The 18147-nt window shown below is 39.7% G+C and overlaps 1 protein-coding gene across 2 annotated transcripts in view; it reads left to right on the top strand.

Annotated features, from left to right (window-relative positions):
• The window catches only part of FBXL2 (F-box and leucine rich repeat protein 2), a 52509-nt gene extending 34371 nt beyond the window's left edge, over nt 1-18138 (top strand). Inside the window, exons 6-15 of one of the 2 annotated variants that reach the window (XM_030235815.2) lie at nt 1308-1376; nt 1463-1558; nt 1865-1991; nt 2187-2261; nt 5423-5553; nt 9540-9600; nt 11020-11064; nt 11357-11413; nt 15112-15324; nt 16278-18138. In XM_030235815.2, coding sequence (XP_030091675.1) covers nt 1308-1376; nt 1463-1558; nt 1865-1991; nt 2187-2261; nt 5423-5553; nt 9540-9600; nt 11020-11064; nt 11357-11413; nt 15112-15324; nt 16278-16385 — 982 coding nt within the window. In that variant the 3' untranslated portion in view covers nt 16386-18138. Of the gene's footprint in view, nt 1-1307; nt 1377-1443; nt 1559-1864; nt 1992-2186; nt 2262-5422; nt 5554-9539; nt 9601-11019; nt 11065-11356; nt 11414-15111; nt 15325-16277 lie in introns of both variants that reach the window. The other variant, XM_030235821.2, reaches the window with a different exon arrangement.
• The last annotated feature ends 9 nt before the right edge of the window (nt 18139-18147 follow it).

Raw genomic sequence — 18147 nt, forward strand, 5'->3', positions numbered from 1 at the left:
AGCTATTTCTAAAATTTATAAGTAAGTCAATTCTTTAACTTTTGTCTCTAGAGTAAATTCATGCAGCATTAATTTGCAGATACTTGTTCTGAAAGTGATTTTTCCTGTAAGGCTATTTGCATTGTTTCCAGATCTATTAGTTTTGTAGGCAATGCTAATTTTTCTATTTATCCTTCTTCTACATCAACTTTTAAGTAAAATAGCCAATTACTGATGTAGATGTTGGCCATGTAAGCACTGAATGCTTGTGGCAGGTCTGTCAGGACATGCCCCATGCTTGAATCTCAGAGGCAGTTTGCTGTTCCTCCAAAGTGTAACATCTTTCCAAGTGATTTGAAGAGTGTCTTGATTGTAAATCTCCCTCCAGTATATGAATTTTGGAATAGCTGTTTTGAATATTCAAGTGGAAACTCTCACCACTATAACTGCTTGCTGGGTTTTTTTTCCCATTGTTTGCAACCCCTGCTGTAGAGCCAGAAGTTGTTACCAGCTGAGCGTGTAGTCAGATCTGTTAACCAGGGCAAGCCTCCAGACAAAACTGTTTTTGTGTCTTTCCTTCCCTCCTGCCAATAAAATCCATGCAGCTGAAGGAAACATAGGCATAAAAACAGTTCTGAAATGCAATGTATCTGTAAATATTACTTTGCACAGATGAAAAGAAAATGTATGTATTTCTTCTGGCTAATTAGTATAATGATATATACAAGCTCTCAGCAGAATAATAGATCAAATAATTCTTAAAGTTCATATCCAGTAGTGCACACTGATGCTTTTTAATTTTTAAAATAATAAAGAAGCAATTTGCAGCCTACAGGGAATTCCACTGGTAGTTCTATAGACTTAGGTCACCACTGCTATTGTACCAGGTGTGTCCCTTTCCATTTGCTGTGGGAGCAAGCTCCTTATTAAGACTTGCAAAGGCTTCAGTAATGACATGTGCAAAAACTCTTCCCAGAAGCCTAATGTTTTACTGATGTAAGACTTGAAGCTTTCTGTTTATGCCCTTTGAGTTTTTGTTACGGTATTTGAAGAAAATCCTGGCTGATATATGACAGAAATAACCACCTTGCCCAAGTGGTGTTTGAGAGAGAAACAGCACTTTCCTAAGACCAGAAACTTGCAGTAGGAAAAGGAAGAAGCAACCACCGAGACAAATGTGTTTGAAGCATGCTTTGCAACTACTCTGTGGCTTGAAGATCAGCCTTTTTTGACCAAGGTGGGAGGAGGTACAGGTGGGACAGAGCGCACTCTAGTGACTGCCTTGCGCTCGGGACTTTTTATTAATGCAGCTTTTTGCTGTGTTTTAGGACCTTTGCACAGAACTGCAGAAACATCGAACACTTAAATCTGAATGGGTGCACAAAAATCACTGACAGGTAAGTCAAAGAGGTTTTTTGATTGATGGGAAATTTTGGAAAAAGAAGTAGCTGAAGGTATTTTTAGTGTGTCTGCTGTTTTGCAGCACGTGTTACAGTCTTAGCAGATTCTGTTCCAAGCTGAAACATCTGGATCTGACATCCTGCGTAGCCATCACAAACAGTTCTTTAAAAGGCTTAAGGTAAGAAGATTCAGTGTTCTGTGTTAAAGAAAAGTGTTTAAAGAGCTGTTCAGCATTTAATAAAGTTAAAAAATTGGTGCTGAACCTTTATACTGTGAATCAGCACAGGCTGTATTCTATATCTAAGACTTCTGGGGTGTAGACTGTGGTGCTTGTGTGTGGTCTTTTCTCATGACTTTTCTGTGGAAGCCTGGCACAGTCCACTGGCTATCATTAATTTCTAACAGTGTGTTTAATTTGGGTTTCCCACTGTTATGACTATTTGAAGGCTGGATTTAACTTTATGTATTTTTTTAATTCTCCCAGTGAGGGTTGCAGAAATCTGGAACATTTGAATCTTTCCTGGTGTGATCAGATTACGAAGGATGGTATTGAAGCACTGGTGAAAGGGTGTAGTGGACTAAAAGCTCTATTTCTTAGAGGTTGCACACAGGTACATAATTGCTTGGGTGATCCTTTAGGAATAAAATTTTATTTTGGGTTTTTGAAATCTCCATGAATTAAAAAATGTCATTTTTGTTATAGTATTTTGTTCAATATTGCAAGATGTGTACATTTGTTGGGCTGCTTTGCTGTGCTTTTAATTTCTTGTTTCTTTTCCTATGTCCAATTTAATCACTAAATACAGTTAGAAGATGAAGCATTGAAACACATTCAGAATCACTGTCATGAGCTTGTAATCCTGAATTTGCAATCGTGTACAGTAAGTATTTGAAGCTTCCAAAGGTACATTCTCTAAAAATCAGAAATCATTTTGAATGCTAATCAATTGATCTGCTATACATCTAAGTAAGATAGTGCATTTATGGTGTTTATAGCATTTTGTGTGAAATAGTATCTTTAAATGAGCTGGCTGTTTCTACAGCTGAATTTTGACTTGAAGTGTTGGGTTATTTTTTCCCCTTCATTACATCTTTTAAGTGTGGTAAGCTCTAGAGTAAGAATTAACTGCATTCATTCAAATTTTATGAACTGTGTAGCATTTTGGTCTATTCATAATTCTAAGGTTTCTAATTGAGCAGAAGTCATGTTCTGGGCTACATAATAGAGAGTAAAAAGTAATGGCATCATAACTGAAGATGATTCAGAACCATCTAAGTGGCAGAAGGCATGCCTTTCCAATATTAATGGAGAAGACATTCATTAGTCATGAAATGACTGGGAATCATTCATGTACTTTTAATTCTACTTCAAGAACACAAATTTTCTTTGCTCTGGTTAATATTGGCTTTTTCATTGTTTCTGATGTGACTTTTCAAGAATGGGAAAGGCCTTCTTTTAGATTTTAAATGTATCTAGGTCATTCTTTCCCTGAAAATAAGCCTTAAAAGATATTGAAATCAATTAGAATTTCAGTGTTTCAATCATGCAGAGTTGAATAATAAAATTATATTTTTATTTGTTTGTTTTTGAAAAATTTTCTAGTTTTATTGCTAGAAGGCATCATAAAAACCTGCTAGCCTTTCAAATCTCTTGTACAGATTATTCTAGAATGAATGTGGCATGGGAACATTTTTTGTTAAGATTGAACCTAATAGATTTCTTTAAAGTGTTGAGTATTTTTGAGTGTTCAGGATTATTTGAAGTTACATTAAAATTGCAGAAAATAAGAACAATAAGAATACAAAGCTTGAGCTTCCATGTTACTGATGTTTAGTGAAAGAGAATTTTTCAGTCTGAATGTAGGTGCCCACAGAAGCTGGGCTCTGAAAGAAAATGGCAAGGAAGTTCCTTCTTTTGGTCAGAACCACGCCTAAAAAAAACCAGTACATAATTTCCTCCCCTTTTACTCTTCCTTTTGCTGCCCTTCTCACAAGTTCTTTTGCTGTTGTGTCTTGCCTGAGACTAATGAGATATATCAAGGCCAGCCCTTTCTGATTGTTCTTATGGAAGGATCTCAAGCAGTCAGATGATAATCAGTTCTTATCTCTCCCACTTCACAGTGGCATTGGCACAGAGTTGCACCAGAGCTTTCCTTTGGTCAGGATATCTGTTGTTATTTAGTACAAACAAAAAATCCTCCTGAGGGAAAGTATTTTTTCCTTTCATTTTTCCGAGTTGCTAGTCTGTGTGTCCTACCTAATTACATGTGCTTTAAGGCTGTATTTCACTGGAAGTCTGTCCTGCTTGCTATGGCTTGGAAGCATGCTTCCAGAAGCATCCAGGCTCCATATGATCAAAGGGATTTTTACACAGCAGGTGTCCTTGTGCTTCATATGACCCCCACTGTCATTCTAGTGACTCTGTTTTATGGACCCTGTAAAATGCCAGGCCAGCTCCAGCAGTTGTGGAATGAACTTGTATTAGCTTTGGAAACTGCACATTTAAAAGGTACCATCTTTAGAGAAAGATTCTAGAAATTTGCAGGCATTTTTCAAACACCTTTCTTTCCTGACAGTGATATGGGCATTGAAATCACAAGCAGTTTCAGAGTGGAAAATTTTCATATATGACTTGAGGACTTGTTAGAGCAGCATAAAATTTACATAGTCCTTGCCTTCAAAGCCATCCCTTTTTCCAGTAACAGCATCATGTGTATTTCTCAAAGCAAACAGAACAGTTCCAGAAAATAACATGGTTTTGGAGAGTTAATTCCGGAAGTACCTGACTGATTTCGACAGAACTCCAAAACTTATCTTCTTACCTGTGGATTATACAAATCCTTCTGGATCCCCCAAACGAGACTTCTAATTTTCTGCTGATAATAATTTGACTGAATTATTTGCAAGATCTAAACTTCTGATATTAAAAAGTGATGGGCTGGGGAGGGAGAAGCATAAGGTAATCTCCCTTTGCACCGAGCTACTGCTATTTCTCATGCAGTTTTCATCTAGGAATGATTATTTTTGTGGTAATAGCATCATAAATACGCTGCAGTTGCATGAGCATACTCAAATGAGGGGCTTATACAAGGCTTTCTATTAAAAATACTGTGAAGGTCTTTGCTACTATTTCAAGATTAAGGCAGGAAATAAAACAGCCTGTTCCACACAGCAGAAAAATTAAATTGATAGTGTTAGGAGGAGGAGGACAGAGAGCTTTTTTCAAAATAGAAGACTTGTAAACAAAATTCTATTTGCACACACACAGTAATCCAGTTCCTGTTGCTATTTTGTGTGCAGCTGCAATGGGGCTATTTCTTATAGTTCCTGTTTCAGAGAGAAAACTTATTTATTCATATTCTAAATTTGGAGCTACTCCTTACAGAATATTTACCTACAAAATGTTTTTGAGAAATTAAAAGCTCTCTTTTGAGTTAAATTTTTCATCTAAAGGGGTATGTATAGGCTAGGGCAAATCTGGCTTTTACACTTACCCTCTGTAAAATATTGATTATGTGTAATTGTTTCCCTGTAACTCTTGCTTCAAAAATTATCAGAAGCTGAAGGGTTTTGCCCCTGGGTTTTAATGCTCCAGGGCAAATTAGGTAGTTAGCTCTCCTGCTATGTGGCTTTGAAATCTCTTTTGCACTGTTCCCAAATTTACAAACTCACTGGAACAGAAGACCTGGACCCCACCAATATATAAGAAGTGAGCACAATTTTAAAAAAGTGAAAAATTATAAACCAAAAAGCAATGTGAAAGAGGAAGACAACAACAAACAACTCTCACTTTGTGATTCAGACTGCCTTAGAGTAGAACTTAAGGTCTGTGGAAGAATACATAGTTAGGTAGGAATTGTAAATGTTGATTATCTTCAGTTTTATCTTTGTATGTGGCTTCCTGACTGTATTTTTTGATGAAAATCCAGGTTGCCTTGGTTATATACAGTGTGACAGTAGCAGTTCAGTGGCAATGTCTTGAGTTTTGCTCTTGGCTGATTACTTGATAAGGAAGTAACTTCAACCTCCTTCTGTATTGCAGCAAATTTCAGATGAAGGCATTGTGAAAATCTGTAGAGGATGCCATAGACTGCAGTCACTCTGTGTTTCAGGCTGTAGCAACCTGACAGATGCTTCTCTCACAGCACTTGGTCTGAACTGTCCAAGGCTGAAGTGAGTATGTTGTGAGTGTGTTGTGTGTCATGTTCTTACGGCCCGATCTAAGAAATTCACTTCTGAAGATGAACTGCATTTGCAACCAAAACATTAGGTACATAAACTTGAGGGCTGGTCCTCTGTAGCTTCATATTAATGTAGTTCACTGTGTATCAGAAAAACAAGAGCTAATATACAAGAAATAAGATGTGCTGAACCCAGCAGTTAAATCCTGTGCTTCTAGCTAAATATTTTAGGTACTAACTACAAGCAAGAAAAAAAGAAGATATAAAGCCCATTACTGTTTTAAAAGCTAAGATCTGTGGTTGTGTTGTTTCTTTTGATGTTTGTACTGTGATGTGGTTTTATGCAGTCATTTGCCTTGAAAAATAGCTAAATTATATCTGATTATTATATTTAAAGATTTTATTATAAAAGTGCTTTTAATATGCACTGCAGTACAGCCTGGTGTTCTTAAACTCTGAAATAAAGTGTGCTCATATCTTTGCAAGCATGGACTGATATTTATGAGAGATGTTTTGAACAATAGGGGCTTATCAGTTAAAAATAATATAAGCTTCCACATTGGTGTAATTTGTGCAAACATATATGATAAGATGGGCTTTCAAACCATTGTTCAGTTATGCAGCAGCTCCCTGGGGTTGGAGACATTGTAGAGGCAGATAATACTTCTAATTTTAAAATAAATTAAATTAAAAGATTTTTTGGATGACAAATGGCCATCTATGACAGGAACACACAGATGTCAGGACTTTTTATTCTTAAATCACAGACAGTGGAGGAATGAGTAGTCTGTAAAAATTAGGGGATGCTGCATTCAATTTCCAGTGTACCATATGCTGATGCACAGTGTTCCTTTAGCTGAATGGGTGAAAAAGTGGTTTTGTTACTGTAGAAAACCTGTCCTTTAGACAATTCCAGCCAACAGTGCCCTTTGTCTCCCTGTTCATATTTATTAGGAGCCTTTTGGCACACTTACTTGGGTTCCCTAGAAAGCTGTGCTGTTACTGCTGGTCTTTTCCCACCATTTCTCTCATTTTCTTTATTAGCATCTCAGATGGGAAATAAAAGGAGGTCTAAACTGCTGCTAGTTGTGCAGTGCTTTCCAAGGGCAGTACAAGTGCAGCAGGAATTGTTTCATCTTTGGTACGAAAACTGTCAGCCACGAGGGGGAAGGCGTCTGCTGCTCTGCTCCTGTAATGAGGAGCAGCACAGGGAAAGAAAATGACCCTTTGCAGTGATTGCTGCTGAGGATTACTGCGTGTTGGAAGGACAGAGGATGCAGCTGGTTACAGCTAGACTTTTGGGACCATGGATGGAAAGTACTTGATAAGAATTTTGTTGGAAATCAAAGGGAAATGTAATTCCACACTTGTTCTGTACCTTCTGAATATATCAGTGTTGAGTGTGAAAGAAAACTGCTGCCTCTGTTGGACTTGTTGACCCTATCAGGAAATTTTTGTGTATTTTCTGTGCTGTGCTACTGTCACTTCACTTCAGGATCTTGATGTCCTACTATGCTGCTTTCCGTGATATTGCTGCATTTCCCTGATTCCTGTTACCAGTCACAAATATCTCCTTGGGCAGAAACTTAGGTCAAGCTTCCAGCAGACCCTTCAGCTGTATTTCTTATCTCACATCAACATACAGATATCTTGTCATCCCTCTTTACATTTGCTCTTTCAGGTGCTTGGTACCATCTGGTTGGGTTTCTTTTGGGTTTTTTTTGGTTTTTTTTTGTTTTTTGTTTTGGTTTTGGTTTTTTTTTTGTTTTTTTGTTGTTGTTGTTTTTTGTTTTTGTTTTTGTTTTTTGGGTTTTTTTTATTATTTATTTGCACTTTTTAATGCTATAATACTTGTAGGTATTTTGGCAAGGCTTGTCAAGAAAAGCACCTGTGAACCATGAATGCCTTTGTCTGGGTGGAACTGTGAAAGTCAGGATCATATTCCTTTCAGCCTCACCAGTTGCTAATTCCACAGGAGTAGGGAGGTGCTGAGAGCAGAGACATTCCAGGTGTGCCCAAAAAGCAGCTGTAGGCAATGAATGCAGCTCTGAGTCTGACTCAGAGAACATTTCTTCATAAGAGGGGAGAATCCCCTTTGAATATCATTTTGCCTCATCAACTCCTGTGTTAGGTACTTTTTTTCACAAGTCACTGGGTGGGAAATTCATGTCAGCTGTAACAGGAAAAAAGAAGAGCCCTCTGTATTTAAGCACAATCACTAAAACAAAAGCAAAAATTAGAACTTTGCTCATCATTTCCATGCTACCCACTGCCATCTCACCTGGTTTTTTCATTCTGAGGCCTGATTAATGCAGCATGTGTGATTACAGCTCACTCCCTATTCTCCTGCCCTGTCTGCACACCCAATTTCAGGACAGCTAGAGCTGCTTACCCTTTCTATTCCTCTGTTTCTGTAGTTGTCTTTTCAACTGGGTGTGCAGGAGATAGTGTCCTCACTATTTGGGATATCATTGCAGATGTCACTGCCTCTGCACCCCCCTTTAAAATCAGCCATGTAATGAGATGGGGTTTGTAGCAAAGGGGCTTGTAGAAAGGAGTTAGAAGGGTGACAAATGTGAGCTGAGTTGTGGGAGTTTTTTTTTTGTGGTGGTATTGTTTTTTCCCTTCCTTTTTGGTATCACAGGCAATTTTCAGAGTAGCTGAGAGTATTTTATGATAGGCTGCTAACTGCCCTTGATGGAAGGGCTCAGAATTCCTGAATATAAGACTGTAAAGTAAGTCCCAGAGGTATTAGAACCATCCATTTGGAAAGACATGCCTGTCTTGTACTTAGCTTGAGTTTCCCTCATACTTCTGAACCTCGTTGGAAGACTGGAACTCTGAAAGTGGCTTTTCAAGCCTGTGGGGCTGCTCAGCTCTAAACTTGGCTGCCCTCTTGCTTTTGGCTTGGAAGAGGCTGATCCAGCAAAGTCATTGTCAGAGCCCCACATCCTGTACTTCGATGGGGTTGGAATTCATTCACATACCCAGTGTGGCTTTTCCCTTTGCACTTTCTCTCTAAAGAGAGTGTTCTAATGGCCTCCCAAACCAGTGGAAGGATCTGGAAGCTTCTCAGTATTTCCACAGACAGTTCTTTTGTCCCTCTTTCCCTGCCTCCTCCCTGCCAGCCCCAGCAGTGGTTGCTGTGGTAACTTGCACTTAGTTTGTGCTGCTCATCCCATGGCTAAGGGGAATGTGGATTCCCCTTACTCATCATGATACTCACTCCACCTGCAAAGGAAAGTGTTCCTTAAAAAAAGGATAAAGAAAGCAAAGACAACAAATGGGGTGGAGGCCTGTTGTGCATACTAGTTGTGCTGTTTGGGGCAGTTGACCTTCTGGGATTTTTTTTTTTTTTATACTACTACTTCCCAGTGCCTGTTGGAAGAGTGTTAGGATTATCTTTCCAAAACACTGTCATTTTATTTAAAGTTGTGTTGATATAGTTTGTTTAGTTTGTTGTTCTTGCTCCAGGCTTGGAGGTTTTTAGCTCCATGCTTTCTGCTAACTTACTTCACTGTGCTTCAAGCAGGGGCTCTGAGGGGATTTCTAGTAAGCACTTTCTCAGTTTTGTGGTTTCCCAGCAGCCTGTGCTTAGATAACAGATGCAGGCTTCATCTGCATATTCCTTATCTCATGGTTTATTTTCCTATATCTTTCCTCAGATAATACATGAGAAAATTGGTCACTATGCTTTTAGTGAAACAAGAGGTTAAAATGACCCTCATTGTGTATAATTTTTTTCTACTTAATGTTCTCTGCCTGTCAGAATCTTCTGATAAGCTGGATTAAAAGTCTGCTTTTTAATTTGAAATCATGGTGAAAAATAGGGAAGGGTGTGTGTGTGTGTATATTTCTGTATATATACACATACTTTTACTATTGAGAACTTTTAAGTTGCAGAAGACAGATTTGTATCTCAAATGCATTTGCTTCTCTCTATGCTAATGTTTTCTTTAACATTTAAAACTTTTCCAGGATTTTGGAAGCTGCAAGATGTTCACATCTCACAGATGCTGGGTTTACCCTTCTTGCACGGGTAAGGGTCACTTCAGAAGGCAACAGCTTGCCCTGTTTCATTGCTGCTGAGCAGCTGTGAATTGATGTAGTCCTGCTGGGAAGCAATATGAGAAGAGGAAAATTAAAGCAGAAAGAAGCCAGTGGAGGAGGGGATTAAAAATCTATTTCATTTCTGGGATATACTTAGATCTGCAGCTTGATCGAATTTGCCATCTATCATTGTATTTTTCACTTTTTTCCTCTCTTTTTCCATTTGTTTCAGTTGTGTTTGTTACTCTTAACATAATTCTAAACTCGTGTTATGTATTCTAGCCAAATTTCCCTTATATTGATGGCACACTCGCTTGTGATATTTATATCAACAAAATCAGCATATAATTGATTGTTCTGAATATAACTTTAAATTACAGTTCATTTATATTATACATGATAAACTATAAGCACTTGTGCCCTGGTTCATGCTGTAAATCTGTCCAGTAAACATATTGGTGTCAAATGCTTCATGTTTAGACTTGGTTTTTTGCTAGTTAAGAAATCTGACCATGAAAATTATACTCTGCAAATGGAATTTATGCTGCTGATATTTAATGTGAATGAAAGGGGTTTTTTTGGTAGCCACAGTGGTTAAACAGAGTGGTTTTCTGATTGTCCAGCACTGCATCCTCAGGCTCTTGGTAGTCACCTCCCTCAAGCCTGCTCTTAAACCTTTTTTTTCCTATTCCTGGAAAAAGCAGACTGGGAATTGAGCCAAGCTTTGGCACTGTGTGGTCTCCTGCAAGGTCACAAGGTTACATCCTTTTCTTGAAATTAGCCATGATCAGATATTGAAAGCTCTTCTGAAAGCTTGCATGGGGGGGTCTCAGAATGTTGCTCTGAGGAAATTGGTAGGTGTGACACGCAGCTTCCTTTTAAAATTTTCAGCATTTATTGCCAAAGTATTTTGGTTTTAAGGCTTCTTTCTAGTGTATGACAATGAAGGGAAATGTGCCATGGGCTTCAGTGTATTCCAGGTGAGTCAGGTGCAGCTGATAAAGGCAGAAGTTGGGTTCATGTGTGTGCAGAGGAGCTGGCTTTAGTGCATGGGCTGTACATACCATGGGTTTGGAGTGAGCCGGGAAGGGAAGCAGGGCTGCTGAGCACTGGTATGTCCTGTTCAAACCTTACAGGACTAGGAGGAGACTTTTCACTTCATAGGAGAAAGGCTGAAATGTATGTAGATGTTTCAGAGGGAGGTGAGCTATTGCTTGTTAATTCATTTGTTTGTTTCTTAACAGTTTTTTTTGTCATTTGATGATGATCAAATATTTGAAGGGATTTAGATCACAGTCTCCTCTTGCAAGCTGTGCTGTCCCATATTATAAGCCCTGTGCATCATTTTATGTCTATATGTTGTTTAGTTTATTTTTTTGTTTATCTGTTCATTTTTTGTTTATTTTAGAATTGCCATGAGCTGGAGAAGATGGACTTGGAAGAGTGTGTTTTGGTGAGATTTAATATGAAAAGGAATATTGAATGTATAATGTAAGAATGCAATACATTAACACCTTTGTCTAGATGTTCTTTGGTTTTTATAAATAGTCTTGTGTTTATGGTAGGAAATAAAAATAATTTTTGGGAAATTCTATACAGGGAAATACTTGGAGAGTAACAGGTGCTGAGTTGTTTTCCAGAAATAACAGAACCCTCATCTGGTAGAGAAAGAGATAACTTATTGGAGGGTTGCCTCTCCTGCTGTCTGTTGCTTCTTGCTCATGTTCGGTTTCTTTTATTCCCAGATAACTGACAGCACATTGATACAACTTTCCATACACTGTCCTAAGCTTCAAGCATTGGTAAGTGTAACTCCTGGTCTGTGGCCTGTGATGCTTCCCCGGGAAGGACCCACAGGGACAATTCCTGCAGTACAAGCCCAGGCTGTTCACTGTGTCTAGAAATAATTCCTGATGTACAGTGACACTGTGACATCAGTGCAAAATATGTGCAAGTTTCATAAGTATTCCAAAAGCAGCACATTACTCCTAAAATATTTATATGCATTGTATGATTAAAAAAATATTACCAAATCAGTAAGTAAAAACCAGAAAGCTTTTATTTTATGGTTAACATCTTTCATATTTGATTTAACTTAAAGCATTTAGATTCTTTATGGATATTCTCAAGTGTTCAGTAATGGTTTTCTTAAAGAGTATAACACTTCACATCAAATATTGAATAAACAAAACCACCCAGAGAAGATAAATGTAATCACTCTGTAAGCAGTTTTGCATGCAAGCACTTTTTTCCAAGCACTTTTTTCCATTTACATAATAAATTATGGAAGGTTTCTTTGGACTTGACTTTTGAACATAATTGGAGAGGATTCAGAGTGGGGTACCCTGCTTACTGGATTTCAAAGAACTGTTTTCTAGGGAGTGGTAGCTTAGATCTTTCAGATCACCAAACCCAATTTGAGGTAACATAAATTTGTCTGTTCTTCAATCAAGGTACTTGAAAATTGCTGGCTTGTTCTTACAGCAGGAACTCCTGTATTTCAGGCCAGTTGTCCTTTTAGTGTAGATTTGTTATAACTACTTAAATCTACGTGAGAGAACAAGTATCTTTATAATCTGTTCTTAGATGGGATTAAAGGAAGGTGTTCTGCTTCCCTAATTAAATAGTGTTATGATTAGTGTTACTAAGGTAGCAACATGAGGAAAGATGGCTTTTAAAAGGAGCTTGTTCACTATTTAATGTTGTTGGTTTTTTTTATTTTTCCTTATCAACTGTCTAGTTTCATTTCTGAACCATCATTCTTGATGTTAAACCAAATGAGTTGTCAGGAATTGCAGAGCCATTTATGTGGGGCACATTTTTAATTGTAATCCCTTTGCAGCCAGTTCTTGCAAAACATTTTTTGTACCAGTTCTGTCAGTGCTTCAACAGAGATACCATAAAACCTCATAAATCCCAAGCATTTTTTTCTGAGCCTGCTCCTCCTTGCTGGCCTTTGTGTGTTTGCCCACTGGCAGGGAAGTGTGGCATTGGTGAACATCACAGCTTTTCCAAGGGAACCAGAAATCTTGATTTCTTTAGTATATATATGCATCTTTATATATAAACTGTGGATAGGAAGGATGGATACTCAGAGATTGTGTGTGAACAGCAGTGGCTGAGAATTACAGGAAAAGACAAGGCAGGCAGGTGCCAAATACAGTGCATGAGCTAATCTTGGTGCTTCCTGTAAACTCCTTTGCAGCTGTGCTTTAGTGTATTTGCAGTTAGAACAAACATCTTGGAGTTGCAGAGATTGACTTTGGATTTGCTTTTGTCTTGTTTGGAGACTCAGTAGATGATGGAAATGGGAAAATCTTCTTCAGTATTAGAGTGCTGTATTGCCTAATGCACTTAAGAAGTCATTTCTGGTAAAAGTGTTTAATTGTACATTTAAATTAGTAGAGAAACTGTGAAATACTCATGATAGTCCTGAAGATGAGAAGACAATTGTATTCTTGACAGCATGTGAAGTTCTCATAGTATGTCATGCCATACTAGATTTATGGACAGCTTTTAGTATGTTTTAACAACAACAACAACAAAATAATTTGACCATATCTCTTTGTTCTTAAGGTTTCAAGCAACTGTATTTGTAAAATTCCACATTATTAATGCTTTTTAGCAAGCTTGGGAAGTCAGAAAAATCCTGTGGTTTACTATGAAGTGTGTATAATTTGGCATATTTGTTCTACAAAGTTCTATGAACTCAGCTGTACATCCTGTGTTGTCTTTGCAGTACCAATACCGTGTCCCAGGAAAGCTGATTTTATAAGCTGCTTACTTCCAGGGATGGAATACTCCTAATTAGCCAACAGCTTCACACAGCCTCCTGCCCTTCCTTGGAACAGCAGCTCTGCTAGGAACGTTGGTTAACCCTGCAGCTGCTGGTTGTCCCCAGGCTCTGAGCCAAACCAAGCACTCAGAGCACGTACACAGAGAAAGGAGATACAGGAGAGAGCTGATGTGTTTGAAGACTTGGGAGACTGCCTGAATGGGTGTCAGGAGTTAAAACACTGTTGCTAGGGGCAAGCACTTCATTTCTGCTGTCTTTTGGAGACAGCTTGCCCTTGTGGTGTTGCTTGGAGTCCCTCTTGGGTGCTCACACTTTGCGTGTAAAACTGGACCAGCTGGAGCTGAAGGGAAGCTGCTGAGGTGGCTCCTGTCAGACTCTAGGGAGATGCAGACCTGTCTCCCAGCCTTTCTTGGGTTCCTTGTTCATTCTGTAGAACAAAGGCGAAAAATGTTGAGGCCAAATTGTTTCAAAGACAGAAGAGATGCCATGTGTCTGGTAGCAGGAGGGAAATGCTCTGACTGTAGCTGAGGTGAAGCAAGGTTGGGTGTCCGCAGGTTGCCCTGTCAGGCTGGAATGAAAAGATGTGTTGTACCCAGAGAGGGGAAAAGTTACATGTTAGAGTTGGGGATTTGGCAGGAGGTCCTTTTGAGCACTGCTATTTGCTTGCTCTGAGTTAAAAAGTGCTTTTGGACTGCTGCAAGTGTTTCTTCATCAGTTGCTGTCTGAAAAAAACTACTTGGGGCAAGGAGCTGCTGCTTCAGAACCAGGCACTGTTAGACTTAGGTACAAGTACAGGCAGAGCCCAGGGCTGAGCATAAAGCAAGGCGCTAGCTCAGAGCCCAGGGCAAGAGGAGAAGAGTTCACAGATCCTGCACATTTCACTGGGGAGGACTTGAGAGCATTCGTTTCAGTGGTGACAAAGAGTGGTTTTTCTAAGCCGCCTCTGAGGAATGTCTGTTTCCTGTTGTCATCATCCGTGCTTCTCCAAAAGTCATGAATTCCCTAAAGAAATGAGAGTGCTTTATGTGGTGCCACTGCCTGAGATGCAACATCATTTTCCGTGTTCTTCAAATTCAAGGGAGTAAAAAAATATGCTGAAGAGGAGCAGATTTTTTTGGTTTATTATGCTGACTGTTGCAGAAATTACTGTTCCTGCAGCTGTACAAGATGTTTATTGCTCCTTGTCTGTACAGCCTGAGGTGCCAAATGTTCATGGCTTGTTTTTCTTTGAAATCATTATTTGGCAAATCGGTCTATTGTGATTGTTCGCCATTTGTGTGAACTTGCACAGGCTTGGTGTATGTATGAGACCATGGCAGCTGTGAAACAGTAACCCCTGAGTAGATACTCAACTATTCCCCTATGTTCTCGATCATCCTTTAAAGTTGTTTCTGGCACAGTGCTATTTGCACTGTGTGGGACAGTTGGAAAAGAATTCCCACATTCATAGAGAGCTAAGGGGCCTGAGGAGCTTTGCCAGTGATGTGTTTTGGGACTCAGCTTGTTTTGAAGGAAAGTTAAAATCAAGTACAGCCATTTTGTTAAGTAAAGCAGTTTCTTTTTTTACTCTTATGGGTTTCAGCTTTCTATTATTTGTAGCTATTTAACCACTGGAGTGAAGGAGGTTGAAGAGGACTTCTGATGTCCAGAGGCTCGAGTAACTTAGGACTGAGGGATGTTGTTAATTGTTTGCCTCTGTTTTAGAGCTTATCACACTGTGAACTGATCACTGATGATGGGATTCTTCATCTGAGCAACAGCACGTGTGGGCACGAGAGACTGCAGGTGCTGGAGCTCGATAATTGTCTCCTCATCACGGACGTGACTCTGGAACACCTGGAGAACTGCCACAACCTGGAGAGAATCGAGCTGTATGACTGTCAGCAAGTCACACGAGCTGGCATCAAACGGATCAGAGTAGGTGTTTCCTGACTTGCTCCCGTGGAAAAGCCAGAGCTCTTGGTGCTGCTTGAGACTGTAGGAGTCCTACAGGTGTCCCAGGCATGGAAGGCTGGATAAACCATCCTTCTGTTAGGTCCCCATGCGTGTAACTTCCCTCTATGAACAGCAATAATTGTCAGTTCTAACTCATGACATTTTGCTGTTGGAATGATGAGCTCTTCTGCCTTCTGTATTTTTTTCAAGTAGAGTCCTCTGTTTTTAGGATGGTGTAGTGGCATGCTAAATCCTAAATAAATGTTAATACACAGAGCCAATAGTAAATGGTTCTGTATGGGTATTTCAGATATTTCAGGGCTGTAGGGCCCTCAGGTCCTGGAATCCAGCCCCAAACCTTCTCCCTGAGTATCTCACTCATTAGGTCAGGGACCACCAGCATTGTGGAGGTAGCCTATTAGCCTTGAAGTTAAACTTGTCTGCAGCTTCATATCCCAAATTTGCATACAAGCACTTTTGCAACTGGAAGGATCATCTCTGATAGTGACTCGAAGGCAGAAGCACAATTTTATTTCATCCTGCTTTCCAGGATGAGAACAGCAGCAGAAATATGGGAAACAAGATTCAGAGAAGTTGTCCCTCAGTAGCCAGGGTCCACCCCTCTCACCCTTGCAGCAAAACCTGTGCCTCTCCTGATGCAGAGCTGTCTGGGCTCATCCGTTCTTTTGTTGAGGAACCAGAGGGAGCCCTGTGCAGGTTGAGTGCACAGACACTGGTGTGCCTTACTGGATGTGTCACGAGGAATTACATGTGAGGAGAAGACAGTTTGGCTGGTATCCATTGTATAGATGCTTCCTTCATAGCTAACTAACCTTGATGAGATAGCACTTGCTGGCACCACAGTTGAGGTGGGCTGCTTCTCTTTTCAATTCTGTTCTTTCTCTGCCATTATAATGCAGCCTTTTCACCCACAGGCTCATCTACCTCACGTGAAAGTTCATGCTTACTTTGCTCCAGTAACTCCCCCTCCGTCTGTCGGAGGGAGTGGACAGCGCCTGTGCAGATGCTGTATTATCCTCTGACAGTGAGTGCAGCCACACAGAAAATGTTGTTGAAGAAAGGGACGGCAAGTCAGCGGAAGGAGTTGGTTTCCTGACAAGTCCTAATGGTGTTTGGTCATCCAGTTTTGTGACAAGAAAAGTATTTTTTTTTTCCAGGTAAAAATCTTAACGTAATGTGCAGCTGTGGATTAAGTTGGTGATGCTTTGGTTTGTATTAGTAACTCCTTCCTTCTGTTGGCATGAGAACTGCGGTACCGCGTCAAACGTGTGGGCGTTGCAGCGTAGCAGCTACTTGGTGGAAGTTCACAAAACTTGGAAGTTAATTTGCATTTGTCAGCACTACTCGGTGTGAAGTTCTGCTGTAACGTGGGGCTCAAGCTGCCACACCAAGGAACTGAGCCTGCTGTTCTGTAATATACACCACAGATCAAGTATCAGGTTTTAAAGACAAATCAGCTTTAGCAGATGTTGACCAAAAAATGCAAAGTAATCATAAGCTCTTACAGTAAAACAGCAGCTTGTTCTTCTTCATGATTCAGCTTCATATTTAATTATGTAACAGGACATAATAGGTAGTGTCAAAAGGTAAGGTAGTACCTCCAGATACCACAGAACTAGAAATACTTCCCAAGTTTTTGGACTTGGTTCAGTTGAACTCTGCTGGTACAAAGCTTGTCCGACGCAGGTTGTGCCCGATGCCATCGGCTTGACTGAGGGTAAGAAATCCTCTGTGGCAGTGCCCATGCACTCTACTGTACCTGCTGCCACAGCCAGCCCTGCTGCTGCCACCAACACTGCCGTGGGCTGGAAGGAAAGGATGCAGCGCTTCCCCGAAGAGAGGTGCAGCACACATGCTTTTCTACAGATGAAGGGAAAACAGGTTCAGCTACAGAAGAAGGATGGAGCAAGGAATTCAATTTGGCCCACCCATTTTAGGGACAAGCATATGGGCTCACCTGTAGGCAGGAGTTGAACCATACCAAACCTGTGGTTTTCAAATGTAGAAAGCCAAACTCTTCACGTTTGGTTAAGAAGCTGTCAGCTTCTGAATGATAATAATGATGATAAAAATCTGTGTATTAACTCTTAAGGCCATGCTTTCATCCTTAGTTTTTCAGTGCTAGACGATTAGATAAATTTTTATATTAAGCAATTTAATTATCTGAGAGAAACTACTTGACAATTCAGAAAGCTTTTTTCGTGTAAGTTTGACTGTGTGTGTGTGTGTGTTTTAAGAGTTCAGGACCTGTGTTTACTGAAAATTAAAAAGCAGTTGGAAAAGCTAATACTGGACAGTACTGCCATTCCCCCCTGCAAATTTTAAATGACTTCTAAACAAGGAGTGAGTGTGAGCATGAACTTCTGTGGCCAGCAATGGCTGGGCTGTGTGGACTCACAGAGGATGGGAACAGTAAATTAAGAGTTCAGCTTTGGGGTTAAATTACACCTTAGACAACAGTACATAGATTTCTTTACTAGTACAAAGTAAGGCAATCTGGGCTTCTTTTGCACAGTAGTGGAGTGCTGTTACAATCATACTTAAGAGTTCCATTCAGACACTGCTGGTCTAATGAGAGTTTTAATTAGATTTTATTCTCAACTGTACCAGGGCAGTCGTTGGTACCAGTATGTCAATGTGTTGCCTTTTGTTGGCTCATTTTTTTTTTCTAAGACCATAATGAACCTTGTAAGTCTATTGCATTGAAGATGTACAAAAAGAAATGGAACCTACTCTGATATAGGAAACTTAAATAAACAATCAGCTGATGTCAAACTTGGAATT

This window comes from Serinus canaria, chromosome 2, assembly GCF_022539315.1.
Source record: "Serinus canaria isolate serCan28SL12 chromosome 2, serCan2020, whole genome shotgun sequence".
Classification (NCBI taxonomy): domain Eukaryota; kingdom Metazoa; phylum Chordata; class Aves; order Passeriformes; family Fringillidae; genus Serinus; species Serinus canaria.